Source organism: Silurus meridionalis, chromosome 12 (assembly GCF_014805685.1).
Source record: "Silurus meridionalis isolate SWU-2019-XX chromosome 12, ASM1480568v1, whole genome shotgun sequence".
In the NCBI taxonomy this organism is placed as follows: domain Eukaryota; kingdom Metazoa; phylum Chordata; class Actinopteri; order Siluriformes; family Siluridae; genus Silurus; species Silurus meridionalis.
The window spans coordinates 9,648,719-9,666,079 of NC_060895.1; the positions used below are offsets into that span (position 1 = coordinate 9,648,719).

The 17,361-nt window shown below is 36.2% G+C and overlaps 1 protein-coding gene across 5 annotated transcripts in view; it reads left to right on the plus strand.

Moving 5' to 3' along the window:
• Positions 1-17,361, plus strand: part of grik4 (glutamate receptor, ionotropic, kainate 4) — a 439,025-nt gene that overhangs the window by 260,323 nt on the left and 161,341 nt on the right. For all 5 annotated transcript variants that reach the window (XM_046863059.1, XM_046863058.1, XM_046863061.1 and 2 more), the window contains one exon: positions 2,256-2,353. In XM_046863059.1, coding sequence (XP_046719015.1) covers positions 2,256-2,353 — 98 coding nt within the window. The remainder of the gene's footprint in view (positions 1-2,255; positions 2,354-17,361) is intronic.

The following is a 17,361-nucleotide window of genomic DNA, read 5'->3' on the forward strand; positions in this document are numbered from 1 at the left end:
TTGACATTTCACCAAATCAATGGATTAAGACTAACGAGCCTGTTTTAAAAATGTAAAAAGTAGAAAGTACAGATATTTGTGTAAAACTGTAACGAGTAAAAGTAAAAAGTTGTCTGAAAAATAAATAGTGAAGTAAAGTACTGATACCAAAAGAATCTACTTAAGTGAAGTATTTGTACTTTTTTACTTCCCACTTCTGTTTACACATAAGCTACACCTAAGGACTAAGCAAGACAAAAAAAAAAAAAAAAAAAAACAAGATAAACACAGATTGCCATTTTAGCTTTGGTTGGCTGTCACAAGGCACAGTGTGACTTCTCTTAGCAACTCACAATTGCTTTGTGGTCTATTTCATTGACTTTATACTTATCAAGCCCCACCACCAGCTGCAAATTAAATTCACATGCTTTCAGGGGGCTAGCAAAACAGATATGGCAACAAATGCAGTGTATTAATGCAGATGAAGAAAGTTTATTCATTCTACACTGAATACTAATTGTACACTGAGTAAAGTGGTAGCTCAGCAGCTAAGACTTGTACTTCTGATTAGAAGGTAGTGAGTTTATATCTTGGTGGCTCCCACTGCTGAACCCTAAAGAAAGGCCCTAAACCTATATATAAAAAACTATATATATTCTATATAAGGGTATATCAAATACTGTAAAGGAAAGGTGAGACATTGCAACATCACATTCAGCAAGTTTAACTTTGTTCACATACCTCCAGCAAAATGCCCTGGATTTCTCTCATTTTCTTTATTACAGACATGCTATATACACACGTATCACTTATCAGTGTACATTTTTTTGAAAGCCACTGGGATTCATCCACTCTTGAGACAGAAAAGATGAGCACCCTATAATTTCCATATCTTGTAATCATGAATTCCAATTACTGGATTGGATGTCCAAATGTCTATGAAAGGTAGTAATGAATGGACAATGGTTTGTTTCGATTCTTCCTGATGTACATGTAGGGATGTTTGAATATTATTACAACCAAATCACTTACCTTTACAACTGTGATGCTAGATCATAGGAATGTACAGGATTCAGAGAAAGAGTGAAGAGCTTCCTAATAAGCAAATAAAAAAGAAGCAATAATTTGCATTATAGAAGTATGAATCTATGTTTATAATAGAAATCACTATTGATTTTAACTCCAGATCTAAATTTATAAACCACTTATCACTATCAAACCAATCCTAAAAGGCTCTAAATAGTCAGATTTACTATCAGCCCAAGTGTGAATGCCTATAAGATGAAGAGTACAATGGGTAAAACATTGTGAATGATTTGAAATAACATGTATTGCTGTACTAACTGAACTGCACAGCTGCCAGAATACCCATGATTGCTGATCTGATGCAGAAAACCATTGAAATTCACACTTGACTGGTTTTAGTCACATAGGCCACAGCTATAATTCAACTTTAAGCACAGTGTACTGCGACCCACTTGAATCAAATTGCATATGATTTAAATGGTTTGGGGGGTAACATTGTGGAGCTTTAGTTTATACTGTTTTGGGCAACTAAGCAGTCGTGTAGGCTAAGATAAGAACTCCACGTCTCTAAATTGGCTGGACTATTCGGCTGTGTCACTTAGGGTGAAATCCCGTTACACAAGTAGATGAAGGGCAGGCAGGCAGCAAGGTTTTTTCATTGGTCATTAAGGGATTATTTATTAATCACTTGATTCATTGCTTCTCTAATTTCCTATCTTAGGCTGTGTAAATTCTCTGCACATGCATTCTTTCAGCCACCCCCCTCTCTCTTCCTCTCCTTTTCTCTCTCTCTCGCTCTCTCTCTCTCTCTCTCTCTCTCTCTCTCTCTTTGTGTGTCTGACTTTGTCTCCCGCTCTCCACTAAGGATTCACACATTTGAACACTGTACATACAATGCTAATTAAAATAGAGAGATTATATCCGTGTTAACAAAATGTTTCATTGCTATGGAACACTGAACATGCTTAAACAAATTACAGGTATTTGTTGCTCCCATCTCATTTTTAAGTTTGCAACAGAATTGTACCGGGCATTTTCATCTGTAATAGTATAAAAAATTCAGAACAATTCACAGAATAATCTAAAGATTTAACTTTTGCTGATGTTATGGGGTACTACATAAAATATAATATGTCCTGGTGGATGATTTGTCTTGACTTGGCCAATTCCTTCCCAATTTATTTCCCCTCTGACAGAAATGTTCTAATGCTGAAGTGAGTGATTGTGGTCTTTTTCCTGCTTCCTGACAGTGTGCCAGATCATGTCTAAGGGGGTGGTGGCAGTCCTGGGCCCCTCTGCCAGCCCAGCTTCCAACTCCATCATCAGCAATATCTGTGGCGAGAAAGAGGTGAGTGCTGGCTCGTTTTCCTCTATTATGAAATGCACTTTAGCCCATTATGTGTTAGTGAACAATCATTCATATCATTCCAATTATTGTAGCCACATGGTGTCCCCGAAAGCCATCCAAATCCCACATACAAACTATCATCTGTAGTACCAGATATTAAATTTAGTATTCGTACTATGTAATCTATGTATTCTGGAAAACGTTCCACTTTTTGGTAAATGCTTATCTTCAGCTACTACGGTTGTATATGTATGATGTGCTGCACTTTGTTCTGTGCATTTCTGAGGTGTCAGCAAACACAACACCCCAAGTTCCTCTGAATTATGTATTAATTTCCTGAATTGTGCTGTCTGATGTTTTTCGCAACCGCCTTGCTTTCAAAAGCTGATATGTACAAGCTTCACAAGAATACATTATCCGGCTGATAAATAATCAAACACGTTTACCCTATCTAGCCCACTGACTAAGCATCATTCTTTAATGTTATCATTATTCACGATCAACTTCAGCTTACCTCAGAAATCGGACATTGGGAATAATTATTCATCCGCAGGTCCTCTAAATGAACGCTCGGGTCACGTATTGAGAGGCAGATACAGATTTTAATGTTTACATCAGCTATAACAACCTGATCATGAATATTTATTGAGATGTATTTGTTATTAGGGTAGGCAGAATTTATCTCCGTGATGGGAGAGGGTGTAATTGGATGTGTGGAGAAGGAAGAACTGAGGAAGTGCGTTAGTTCGGGACAGTGGTAGGAAATTTATAAAGTATTAAACAGACATTTTAGCTTGCATGTTTAAGAGCCATGTGGTACATACTAGCACATTAAAAGACAATTTTAGTAGAGATTGGACTATATAAAAATATGGGTTACACTGATTGATGAAGTCATCAACTAGATTTGATCAGAGAGGCGTTTGACCATTTTCACATAATGTAACACTGCATAGCCCCATCTGGCTTTTTTTCTTATGGTACATTTGAATGTCCTCATTATTGACCAGCATGTGTATTCTTATTAGGGCAGAACATTGGCTTTGTGTTCATCATTGCTAAGAGCTCCAGGCACAGAACATGAAATCCCATTTGTCTGGATGCCTCCCTGCGATTCGCAACTCAGGGCACAGTTTCCCTGCAGTCCACGCTTCCTTTTTGTTCAAGTAAAACACAAGCCAATTCCAGATTAGCCACTACAGGTTCTGGTGATGTATGTGACTCCCTGGCGTGAATGAGTTTTATAGCGTTTAATATATTACACCGAAGCAACAATATGGCAGCTCTTCAGTAACCTGCAGCGCCGCTGTTTGTGAGCTTGATCTCACTTTAATCTATTTGCGTTGCTCATGTGGCGTTTTAATAAAATCCAATACGTCTGACCTTTTCCTGTGATAAATGCATGGTTTTATAATGTGTTTACAGACTGTTGTTCAATTGCAATTGGTAGCCCTACATGTGCATTTTTATTCAGAATCTTATTACGTATGCGTAGTGAGTATTTCAAATAAAAATCCGTATTCAGACCTCAGGCGTGACTATAGATTTCTATAGGATGGAGGCATGTCTTAATAACACATGATTCAGACCATCGATTTGGGCTCGTTTTATTTATTTATTTATTTATTTTTAATAAGGAGCACTATAATGTCCAGCTCCAAGATGTTTGAGTATGCTACAAAAAAATCTGAATCGGTTTCTTGAATCTGTATTTTTGTATCCTTGGTTTTTTTTTATCTTGTAATTAAGGGTAGTGGTCTAATTACCAGGCACCAGGAGTGATTAATGGCCATAGACATTTAATAATGATTTACCCAAGACACTGTAAGCTACTAGCTTGTGGATTTTTGAGTAACCCCATAATAGGCTGTTAGCAAGACTTTTAATGAAATTGTACACCAGTTATCATTGAGAGAACAGAAAGGTGAATAGCCTTTTACAAAGATTAATGTTTCTGACGTGACACTTTTACATCACTGATCAATTTGCTTCATTTTTAAAGACATTCCGTTCACCTATTGCATCCTTTGAGATGCAAAAATTCTGAAATTGGACATTGGGATGATTATGATAGTTCCTGGTTGCCAATTACTTCAACTTCAAAGACACCTTAATAGCCTAGATAATTAATAATAGCTAGATAGCAGTGTCAATTACACTTAAAAGATAGATTCAATTAAATTAAAAGATGGTTAATTTTGATAAACTTGTAATTAAATAGGATTTTAAAAAAAAAAAAGGTAATTTAGCTGTTTAATATAGCAGGTGTGGGCTTCTTCACAATTGTAACACATGATGCCATTACTGTCCTCTAAAGGAGCTACTGTAAATACAGTACAAAATACACTGAATCATGCTTGCAAATGCAGTTTAGCGAACAAACAAAGCGATTGAACAATAGCTGAGCTTGATATTCCTGTCAGATAGCAGCCTGCCAGATACCTGTTGGTCACTTTGAAGAGGTCATTAGTATTTCAGGTGAATTGAAAACGTATAAAGTTGTGAATAACAAATTAATCAAAATTAATGTACAGTATGTTGTTTGGCTCATATTTAGTTTATTTTCATGTGTATAACTTTCAACAATGGACATTGTCTTAAAGAAACTTTACAGAGATAAAGTAGTAATAGAGATAAAACAATGTATAAGTTAAATGCTTATAAGTTGGGTCCTTAAAATTGTAAGTTTGTTCGTAATGAGCAAGCCAGTGCTGACTGTGACAAGGAAAAACTCCCTGAGATGACACGAGGAAAACTTGAGAGAAGCTAGAAACTAAAGTAAACACATTCTCATCTGGGTGGCACCGAATGTCTTGAGACATTTTAGTAGACGGTTTATATAAATTACAGTCCAGATCCATTCTCAGAATTCTTGAGTTGTTGAGTAACTTCATGGATATTTAGGCTGTTAAACTATCCCCAGCTGCACAGATTGGTCAATTGAAGAGAACTCAATTCAAAGGTAGGGCGTCATAGTCATTGTTCTGCTCTAGCAACTCCAGCCTTTGCTGAGAAACCTATCTAAATCAAATACCTCTGGTGAACAAAATACCTCTGCTGAATAAAAATCTGGCAACCTAGACATGTACATTTAATCATCTTATTATCTGGCCCAGACATTTACCTTACAAAACCCTAAATACAAGTAAATAATTGGGGTTTTTTTGGAAGTGAAAAATTAAGTCAGCTTTGCATTATTGCACTGCACTTCTTTAAATCTTGACAAACATTTTTTTCTTTTGTAAAACTTCAACTATTGTTGTTTCATTGGCACAAAGAAAGCATAAAGGTAATATGGGGGCTTTGGACAATGGTGTCAGTGAGAAAAAAGGTCAGGTTGGAGAATGAGGGATCCCTGTGAGAGCAGAAACACAGCTGAAGGTCCTGGAAGACTTAAAAAAATGAGTACATAATGTAAAAGTGCCTGTATTCCATGTAAATCCTCTATAGTGTGGAATATATTGTGTGTTAAAATGAATATTGATTTTCATAATGAATGAAAAATAACAAAGGGATAAACAACATTCTTCATGTTCTTTTTTTTTGGCAAATGAATTCCAATACATTTCTGGATTGTAATTTAGTTCAGTGGGCAAGGTATCTTACAATTACATATTGATTTCTGATTCTGCATTTGGACAAAGTGAATTATTAAATAAGACCAGCAGCAATTGACAGGCTGGCACAGATTAGCACTGGGATGCTAAAAGCACGCCTTCCATGCAAGCGTTGCTCTTTAAGGACAGTTTGAAACAAGTGAGATCAGATTGTAATGGACAGCACTAAGCCTTCAAGATCCTTCATTTGCAAATATAACTGACGCAAGTATAGTAAAGTAAAGTCAAATATAACTGACTTTCTGTTCCACTTCTTCATGACCAAGCATCCATTCCTGTAAAGGTTTTTTTTTAAATTGTAGTAGAAAAAGGTCTGAACTAGTAGTTACTACTTAGTCTGCATTAATTTGCAACATCCCCTGTTAACTTCTCCAACACAGAGAGGCCACTGAAGGTGGTTCTGGTTATGAAAACTGAGGTGAAGATGAAAGGGGTTTCATGGGCAGAGGACTCAGACCTTATTGATGCATAAAAAAAAGTGTGGCTCTGAAAATAAAAACTATTTGTTTGCTGGCAAGTGTTTAGAAGCCTTCAGGGTTGAACTCTCGAGGCATCCCGGTTTTAAGAAATTCTTGTATATAAAAAAAATTCTGAATAGCTCTAAGAGACAAAGGTGTAAAATACAGAGAATTTTTACAGTTACAGTGCAACATAAAAGTTTTTTCACTCATTGGATTTAGTCTAGAACGCATGGATATTTATTAAGAAATTATCTTGAATTATTAATGCTACATTTCAGAAGGTAGGAGATCTGACAAAATGCTATTAGTAGTACTAGTATAAGTATTAGAGCAGGATGTGGGTTTAAATCGTAGCAAGCTGCCATTGCTGGAACCTTGAGCAAGGCCCCCAACCCTCAGCTGCTTGGCTGCAAAAATTAGCTACATGTAAATTGTAGTAGCTCAGTCACACACACACACACACACACACACACACACACACACACACACACACACACACACACACACACACACACACACTCTTCACCCGCCTACCATCAGGAAAGAGGTTCCGAAGCATTCAGGCCTCACATCCTGACTGTGCAACAGTTTTTTCCCTCAAGCAATCAGGCTCCCAAACACAGAACTGAACTGGAGCTCACACACACACACACACACACACACACACACACACACACACACACACACACACACACACACACACACACTGAGCTACAAATCTGAACTTAAACACACACTCAATACTCATTTCGATTCACATACCACCATGTCTTCAGCATCACTCATTTCATACTATTATACTGTTTACATGCTGTTTTGCACATCTACCTGATTGCTGCTGTTGTTGTCTTGCACAACATTTTGTGTTTATTTACAAGTAGTCTCTTGTATACAGTTCTCTTTTGCACATTGTACTGTAAAACATATTACTGACAGGTTTACTGACAGCACTATATTGTGTTTTGTGTATCTGTCCTACACTGTCTTGTGTTGTCTGTTTGCACTGTTTGCACTGGTTGCACACGATGCACTTTATGTGGCTAGGACAACTTACTTTAGTCCTTAGCTCTGTGTTTTGTATGTAGCGCTATGTTTGTGATGTAGATTTATTTTGTTTTATGTAGCACCAGGGCTCTGGAGAACCATTGTCTTATTTCACTGTGTACTGCGTCAGCTATATACGGTTGAAATGACAATAAAAGCTTCTTGACATGGCTTGAGTTGCTCTGGATAAGGCTGTCTACCAAATATATCATCTAGAGATGACAAGTTAGAATCCCAGTGATGCTTTATGCTTTTCTGTGTAATACAACAGAAAGAAACCACCTGATTACAACTTAGTTACCAAGGACGCTTAGAGTGTGTCATTACTTTTTAATCACACTCTCAACTCCTGCTGTCGGATGAGTTGCTGTTACTTTATAACAATGGGAGTGATTTAGAGAGGTAAACCTGCTTCTCGAAGGCTTATCAGCACAGCAGGTAGAGGGGTATGGTGAGGATGTTGATGCCACTCTAATGCCATACTCTCTGTTGTGCATCTGCCTCCATGTGAACAATAGACAGATGCATCCCCCTCATCTGTATACTCCTAATTAGAGGTGAACAGCTGTTGCCAGTGGCTTTCTTGACCTCCCTTTTTCTTAGCAGAAGAGATCTGTTACAGACCTCAGAGATGTTCACATCAATGTCTGCTTCTTTCTTTCATGCAAATAGATAAGTGTGTGGTAGTTTAACCCTTATAACAAAAAAAACACTGCCGACCTCTTTCATATCCAATCAGTCCGTTTTTTTTATACAAGTGAGGCATAATCATCCATATTCCAATACGCTTTTTGTTCCCTCAGTGCCACTGTCATTTTGTTGTGTTGTATTCTTTGGAGATCAGCCCTCAGATTTTCCAGTATGTTTTAGCAAGATGTGCGATCAATGTGGTTTTTCAACAAGACATTTGTGAAAATTAATATGTATACAGTAAATCACAAATATTCATTCACCTGCACATGATTTTATTGTGTTGTTAAATCGGGCAAAAAACTAAAATCACTACTTATAGTCAGAATAGGATGCCAAGACAATAGGGCTTGATATACTAAGATGTTCAAGACATAATTCATCTTAATTCTAGAAATATTTTCCTAAGTGTGTAAGATAAGTACTGTAAGTAGGTTTACCCAAGTTTGTGGACACTTGACCAGAGACCAGATTATAAGTGGCCTGCACAAAGCTCTGAAATCAATCCTACTGAACAAATTTGGGACAAATTAGAGCCCAGACTTCACCCCAGGACTCCTCACCCAACAACATGAATAATCTTTTAATAGCTCTTATGGTTGAATTTGTGAATCTTCCCACATATGCTTTAAATCCTAGTGAAAAACCTTCCTTAAAGAGCAGAGGTTATTATAACGGCACATGCAGGACTAAATTTGGAACATAATTTACATTTATAGCATTTTGGCAGATGCCCTTATCCAGAGCAACTTGCAATTATTAAAGCAGGGTCTTGCTCAATGGGCAGAAGTGGTAGCTTGATCAGACTAGGACTTGCGTTCACAACATTTCGATCAGAAGTCCCAGTTGTTAACCACTGAGCCACCATGTCCCACTTCTCAGAATGCATAAGGGTGTGATGGTCAGGTGTCCACAAACTTATGCTAATACAGCTTGCATACTATATGTACAATAAACATTTAATAAAAATATACATAATCTTTTTAATGGGTTTGCATTTCGTCCAGATACCAGATACCTTTTTGACATTGCCTCGAAACTAAGTATAAATATAATTATGTGTGTAGTTTGAGGCAGTAATGCTGGCATCCAATAAAAAAATTGCCAAGAGGTATGTTGTGGTACATTTTAATTGCACATTTTTATAAAAATGTATTGCATTGTGTAGTTTTCTCAGTTTCAATTAGTAACCCACTGACATGTCAGCTGTCCTATTGCCTTTCACACCTTGTACCTGTTCTGACACTAGAGCATTTTTCCAGTAAGAACCACACTTATTAACATATCTTTGTTACTGACCGAGCTTTTTGACGCCTCTGAGCTCAAACAGTTCTATTGCTTGGAGGTAGCTTTTTAAACCCCAATTAACACCTATTGCACAATGCATCCAGCATGCAGTTTCGAGCACAATTGCCATAATAAATTTCAACCTTCTTATAATTGCATTAATTTCTAACACGTTGTGAGCATGTTTTGCTTCACAAGCATAGTCTATTTCTACATTGCATTAGCTCGCAATTGTATGATCAGATTATGATTGAGTCATGTTGAAAAAATGAACATCATTACAATCACAGTATAAGCGTTGTGGCCAGAACAACTCTGGTATTAAATTATTCGAGAGAAATAAAAAGATTGACATGAACAGAAATAATATCTGATATTCTAAGGCTTATTATGCTGACAGCTGGCTGACTTCCCACACTCCAACTAGTTTTCTCTCATACCTCCGTATTGCATGAGAGGAATGAAGTCTAATGTATACAGTATAAGAACATGTTGTGCATAAAATACAGGTGGGAAAAACATATACAGCGTAATATATAACTTGAAATAATAATAATAATAATAATAATAATAGTAATAATAATAATAATAATAATAATAATAATCATGTGCTACAATTGTTGCCTAAGCAATTACAGGGAAGCTGAGCCATAACTTAGCCAAAAGTGATTTGTAGTCACACTCATGATGGTGAAGGTCATCACAATGGATATGGGTGTAATTGTCTGACTGTAGGAGGAAAGATCTAGATAAACAAATAGTGAAAATCTGAATCTGAAATCTGCCATTTTTTGTCAAGAAAATTGACAAAAGATGGCAGAAAATCTAATCAGGTGAACGTTCACCTTATAGGTTTTGTTGAGATTGGTCAGGCTTTAAAATTTTGGACACCTGGTTTAAAACTTATAACAAAAACATCTATGCAAATTAGGCCCAAATTTGGCATGATGGTGGGGATAGACACTCTAGCCTAAAATTGTCTGTCTATGGTGCCTTTGGTGTTCATGCCAATAATCATAATCATAATCATAATAATAATAATAATAATAATAATAATAATAATAATACCCATATAGATGCGCCTAACAAGTCCAGGCTCCCCAGTTTGATCCTGAGGTTAAGAATTTTCTTTTAATCCCCCTTCTGAATTCCATTTAATTGGCACCTCATTGATTTTTTTTTACTATTTATACAGCTGGGCACAGATATATTGGATGAAGCAGAGGATCTTATCCATAACATTATTACTTGGTTAAAAGGAGATGATATTACCTCATTCTTTATAATACATTCTCAGATAAACCACTGAAAGGCCTGGAACTCCTTTCTTTTTGAATATTAGTTCTGAATGATCACCAGCTATGAACAGAATGAGGCAGTGTGAAATCAATGGAAAAAAGGATCTGGCAGTGTAATGTTCATCAAACCTCTGAGTCCCAATGGGATTCACAATTTTCTCGTCTACTTTGCGAAAAGCTTTCTGGAGGGCCCGCTGTTATTAGTCTTTTCAGAAGTTTAAATGAGACTGCAGCTGTATTTACATGTGGGTTTTCCCAGTGGCAGCTGAAATCCTATCGCTTATTACCCCATATTAGCTTAATATAGAAAAATAATCTTATGACCTTGCCTTCATATATGACCACAGGCTTCTCAGTGTTTGATTGACTCTGCAAGTGTGTACTCGCTCTAATACAATCAAAGCAAAACCGATAAATTAATCAGTTCATTACTTTAGTGAGTTTTCTGTATGCACATGTTTAGTACTTTTCCTTTGAGATTTTTTAGAATGATTATTTTCTATCACACTGTTTTACTTACCCTTATCCCCTATTATTTATTTCTATATTTTTCTCACTCAGCTTTAATCTAACCTGCAGCACTTCTACTTACTTTCTGCCAAGTTTCTGAGTACCCCTTCAACCCCCTTACAGCTACCTCTCTAAAACCCCACATTAACTTGCTTTATAAACTAGTTAGCGAATGCTATGCAAAAGAATGGTTCACTTTTATTGCATGGTCCCATGAGGTTAAGTGTTTCCTGAGTTTATCTTAAATGGGGGAAAAACATATTACAAGGGGGAAAAATAATGTAGAATTCTTTTCATTTCAAACATAATTGGGATGACCCAAATTAATAATACAATGCCCTACAATGATAATTCAGATTAACATTGCATTCATTTGCAGTGAGAAGAAAATGGCATGATCTTTTATTAAACAGGAGTTTTGTTTCTCTGGCACATAAGGTGCAAGTAGCAGGTGTAAGATCTCATTATAGCCTACTTTGCCATATGGCATGCAATTTGCATAGATCCCTTTGGAATTGGAAATCGTACAAATGGTGTGTTTGTTCACATACCACAAGCAAAATTAAGTTGGACACTTGCAAGGTGTTCACTGGGGAGGCAGGTTTACCCTACAGCCCTGGTGGCGAAAGGCCCTGTGAAAGAGTAGCTTTTTTTTTAGGTTAATGAATAATTCATACAAGCTAGGAAGTATTGTGCGTTGTGCTGAATATGCTAAATATGTTGACAGTTTAAGGGGTTAATGCAACATTGAGGAGGGCTCTCATTGGGCAGTTACTCTACAAAGGACCACAAACCAACAACAACCAAAGCACAAAGCATCAAAGCATCATAGCATCATCATGGCACCTTGTCAATCAATATTATACAGAAATGCAGAAAAACAGAGTGCTGCATCACATACAGGAATTTCATGCAGTGAGAATAAATAGCATTACTAAAGCAAGAAACCCGTTTAATGCAATTACACAAGTCTCCTTTCACTGCAGCCACAGCTGCAGCGCCCAGATACATCATCTCTAGCATAAGCATCGATATTAACTTCATAACTTCTCTGCTGGCCTAAACAGAAGCACTGACCTACATTTACAACCTAAATTCTAATATTTGTTCTATGAAATTCTATTAATTTATTCCCAACAGTTTATTCTCCTAATTTCGTATTGTTTTTTGGCGGCACTGATTCCAGTACGTTGGCCCAGAATAGCTTTAGCATTTTTCTGTCCTCTGATTGGATGGTCAGAGCGAAACTGTTACAGCCAAGTTCGACTAGCAAAACACGTGTGTATCTGTACACAATAATACATTAGAGTTAGACTTTTTTATTTCCACAATGGCTGATGGAGGCTGATTATTTGGCTTAGGACATACTTAAAAATACATTTTGAAGAAAATCTAGACACCGTGAGGAGGTCGGCCAACCCCGAAGCTAGCTAGCTTGTCTCAGCCCAAGAAAGGGTTTGTTTGCCACTTCCAGACCAGTGAATATGAGCGATACCACTGCCTGACAGCCTCTAAGGAGCTGTGCAAATTATATGAGTATGCATTATGAGTCTGCATCTCTGGTGAGTAGGTTGTATTTTATTTACATTTTTAATGTTTTTGTCATGTTATTAAACAAATATTGATTCTGAACTGCTCCAGATGATGTAGGTGGCACAGTTGTGGTTGAAGTGTAGAGGTCTGGAGATTGCTTTAGTACAATGGTATTCACCCTCTATATGTGAAATGCCTCTCTCTAATGGCATGCGTTGTTATATTGCGTTTTTGTATTGTATTTATGGTTTCTATAAATGCGACGTGATATAGGTGGTATTAAGAGGTGGATTAACTTGAGGAAAGTCCCCACTGAAGGCCCAGGTACCAAATGCACGGCCCCTCACTGCATTTTTCTAAATGTCTTTTGTATCTGCAACCAAATCAATTTATTCTCCTCTCTTAGACATGGACTCTGGCTATAAAAAGTAGCTATTAAATGCACATGAATAAATTTGAGCTGGTGCATTTTGCTACAGAGTGGTTTGCTAGCACTGACAAGTGCACTCTCTGACAATGCAGTCAAAGGACAGGAAAATGCAAATGTTATTGGACGCATGCTAGATGGCCTCGAAATCCGATTGGTTAAAGCAAAAGCTTAATTCTAATGTATTGTAAGCTACAGGTGGCTAGGACAACTTACTTTAGTTCTTAGCTCTGTGTTCTGTTATGTAGCTCTATGTTGTGTGATGTATCGGTATGCTATTTTAGGTACCGCCAGGGGTCTGGAGAAACGTCTCATTTCACTGTTTACAGCTATATATGTGGTTGAAATGACAATAAAAGCTTCTAGACTCTTGTCTGCTGTTTCAGAAGGCTCAATGCAGATTCCTTTGACTGTGGCAATATGGTCAAAATTTGATTGGATAGAAACTCAAACAGAAACTTACAATACTAGAAGCAGTGCACACAAGAGAAAAGCAATGAGATGAAAATAATAGACTATTGGGAATAATTTAATATAAAGGCCTATATAGACCTAAGTCAGTGATTCTGATATTATTATTAAGAAATGCTAATGACCATGAATGTGAAACAAGTGCAGTAATCATATTATGTGATGCAATGGTGCAGTGGCTTGTGAAAAATGTAGTCCCTGTCCATAATCCTGACATATATTTTATGCATTATATTTGTAAGATAACCGCCAGTGTATAACTCCAGATCCCAACAACCACTGTAGCTTTCAAATATGGCAACCAACAAACTCTAAACCACTTTATAGCCTTATATTTCATGATACTTTAAGTACATCTTTTGCCCTTGGATGTTTTTAATGCAATTGGATTAGCTCTTGTAAGTTTCCTGACAATATTTGAGTTATTTCCCTTTGATTGCGATTTCAATGTAACTTGAGAGTTTCTATTCTGAGAACTCTATTCAGAAAGCACTGATTTAAGCATTCACAAGAGCAACCTTGGTATTAAGATTGATTAACACCCAGGGAGCCCCCTTGGGCTATAAATGCTTTATGTTTTGACTCCTTGATAAAGTTTTTAATGAACCCGAATGAATTAATTAAGATATTAATTTGGAGCGTGTTTTGCAATCATTAAAGAAACTAAACTAAAATATAACAGGAGGTTGAACACATTTGATGTCCTCCCTGTACTTATGTTGTCAAATATGTGTAAATTCAGAGTCATGCCATCCAGATGCTCAGGGTTTAAGGCAGAGGTTAAGCACAGCCTGGTGGATACATTGTTTCCCGGATGCTTGCTTGTCTGGCGTTATTTAGTTCCCTCTAGCCCACACCAAGTCTTCTTTTAAATGACTGTAATTAGTGCTTCTACAGCCACTGGAGGCTGCTTGCTTACTCCAAGGGCAAAGAGCAACATACATACATTTTGTCTTTGGTCCACTATACTCGCAGGAAGTAGTTCAGAAGCATACACAATCTGTTAAAAAAAAACATCAAACACTTTCTTTTATTTTCCTCCCTATGGTGTATAACTAGTGTATGCCAGAAGCATTTACACTGTGAAAGCTTTTTTATCTCACAAAGTAATTTAAGACTAGGTGTATTACTCGTATGAGGTCCTCAAAGCAGAATCTTTTAATTTCCTTGAAATGAGTTCCTTTTTCCCCATTTCCAGCATAAAGAAAAACCTTTAACCCCTTCAGGTCCTCTGGAATCTGTCTTCATGTGCTCTCTGTAAAGCAGCAATTTATTACACCGTTCCTACATTCATTACTAAGTTACTAATATGTCTCCTGAAGCTCATGTGAACTATTAATTAGCTCAGCGAATCCAATCACATGTGCTGTGATCTTATTAAACCCGAAGGCAAATCTTTAAGGCAATTTATTAATTGTGTGGGGTTGTTTTTTTTTTTTTTTTTATACTTTTCACACTCTGACTGGCTTCATGCAGAGAACAAATTACTCTTCAAATAAAGATGACACCTAGTGTAAAGATGAAGGGGTGCATGTCAACTTCTGACTATTTAGAACCGCAAAATGACACGAAACCTTTGCAAACTTTGGCCTTGAGATGAAAATAAAAACGTGTAAGTTGTCAAAATGCGACCTAAAGTACAAGAGTAAACTGTTACACAGCCGTGATTAAATAACTAGAGCCATTTTTGTGCTTAAAGCATTTATACAACAGCATAATTATGTAAATGCGGGAAAAAATAAAAGCTACTAGATGGCACTTGATGGCTATTTTTTGGTCCCTGTACAGCAGTATATATATATTAAATACACAGACAGGCAGTCTGTTTCTCCATAAAAAAAAGTTAAATTAAAAAAAGTAACAAATTTGATTTATTTAGTAATCTGCAATATCCAGAAAGTTGCAAGAAAAATATTGTCAGGTTGATTAAAAGCTAGATTAAAACTAACCATAAATAGTGGTGAAGAGTTATGAAGAAATTTAGTTTGATATTGTAGTTTATTAGATTTTCCGGAAACGTCTACTTCACAGCCTTTTAATGCATAATATATTACTTTTTACTTCAGTACATTTTAGAAACGCATAGTCTTTCTTACTACTTTCAGGTGTATAAATGTGTTAAATGAGAACCTGTTGCTAGACCTCAACAGTAACCTTAAAGGTCTTGTTTACAGAGTTTTGAAATCTCTGGAACATTAAATTGCATAAATAATTGAAAATATTGTTCTAAAACATAAGTACTTTTTATTTCGATACTTAAGTACATTCAAAAGCAAATACTCCTGTACATTAACTTAAGTAGAAAGCAGTACATTATTTTTACTCGAGGAATATTAAAGGGAGACTTCATCCATTGCTGACTATAATAGTCAATTGAGATGTTATTTAAAGCCTTCCAGAATAGTACTTAACGATGTGATTTGGCAGAGCTTTTTTTTTTCAGGTTGTTGTAGCTGGACTTTGTCTCATAGTCTGCTTTTAACTAGACATTATATAGAACAAGATATCTTTTATTCAATGAAGTGGCTTTGTGAGATGCAAAAGTGAGTAGAAAAATAGTGTAATCTATTCCAAGACTAAGAGTAAAACAGTTAACAATATTTAAGAAATAAATATAAAATACTTCATTAATACATATGTACATAATCTAAGAGACACCTTAATATGAAGGCTATTTGCAGATGCAAAGCTGTGTCTAAAATAATAATGTTATTTTCAAAGAATGTAGCTCAACACACCTATTAATATCATCTGCAGTATATGCACTCTGCATGATTACATTTTAAATGGTTCTATAAAGGAAATGGTCATCCAACCACCGCACTGTCAAAAAGAACAGGACTGTGAAAATTGCTAATTTAGTAAATAATATAATGTATTAATCAATTTTATTAATATCGAATAAAGACACTTATCAAAAGCAGGAAACAGCATGGAGCACATTAACAGAACTAATATGACATTTTATTCTTAATTGGGTTTTAATAATTAGTTGTGTACAAAATAAGCTGTCTATTTAATCTAAAAGTGTGCAATTAAACTGTTTTCAATTACCAAGTTATTGCATATTGTTTGTACAAATACTAGGGCCGAAAGCCTTTTCGAAGCTGAACAGGCAACTGACTGGTAATTGGCACTTATCTATTAATCTAATCATTCTGAAAAACGAGAAAATAACCCGGGTGATTCTGATTGCAAGAAATAAATCCAAAACAAGTGCACTGAAATAATTCTTAATGAATCTTTCGTGAGAGTGATCATGTGTCAAGCCAAAGATAAATTCTTGTTTGGAAGTGGACTGTGCAAACTTACAAATACAGGCAACAGCACACTAAATCAGTAAAAAGTACATGCACACAAAAACCTCAACCTGAACACAGACCTGAACAATAATTTTAACAATAAAAACTAAAGAAAGAAAAAGAGTTCAGGGAGATCTATTCATGAGTGGTGAGAATTGTGAACGTGAAACAGCTACAGAAAGTCATATGATGGAACGTGTCAATACAGTACAGTGACTTGTAGGAAACAACATCCTTGTCCATAATCCAGACAATTGACCCTGTTGTGAAAGTGTAGTTTAGTAAGGATGCAGTCATATATACGCTTTTTACTGATGTAACCATTCCAAAGCCAATGCAAAATCTGCATGTTCAGTACACTACAATTG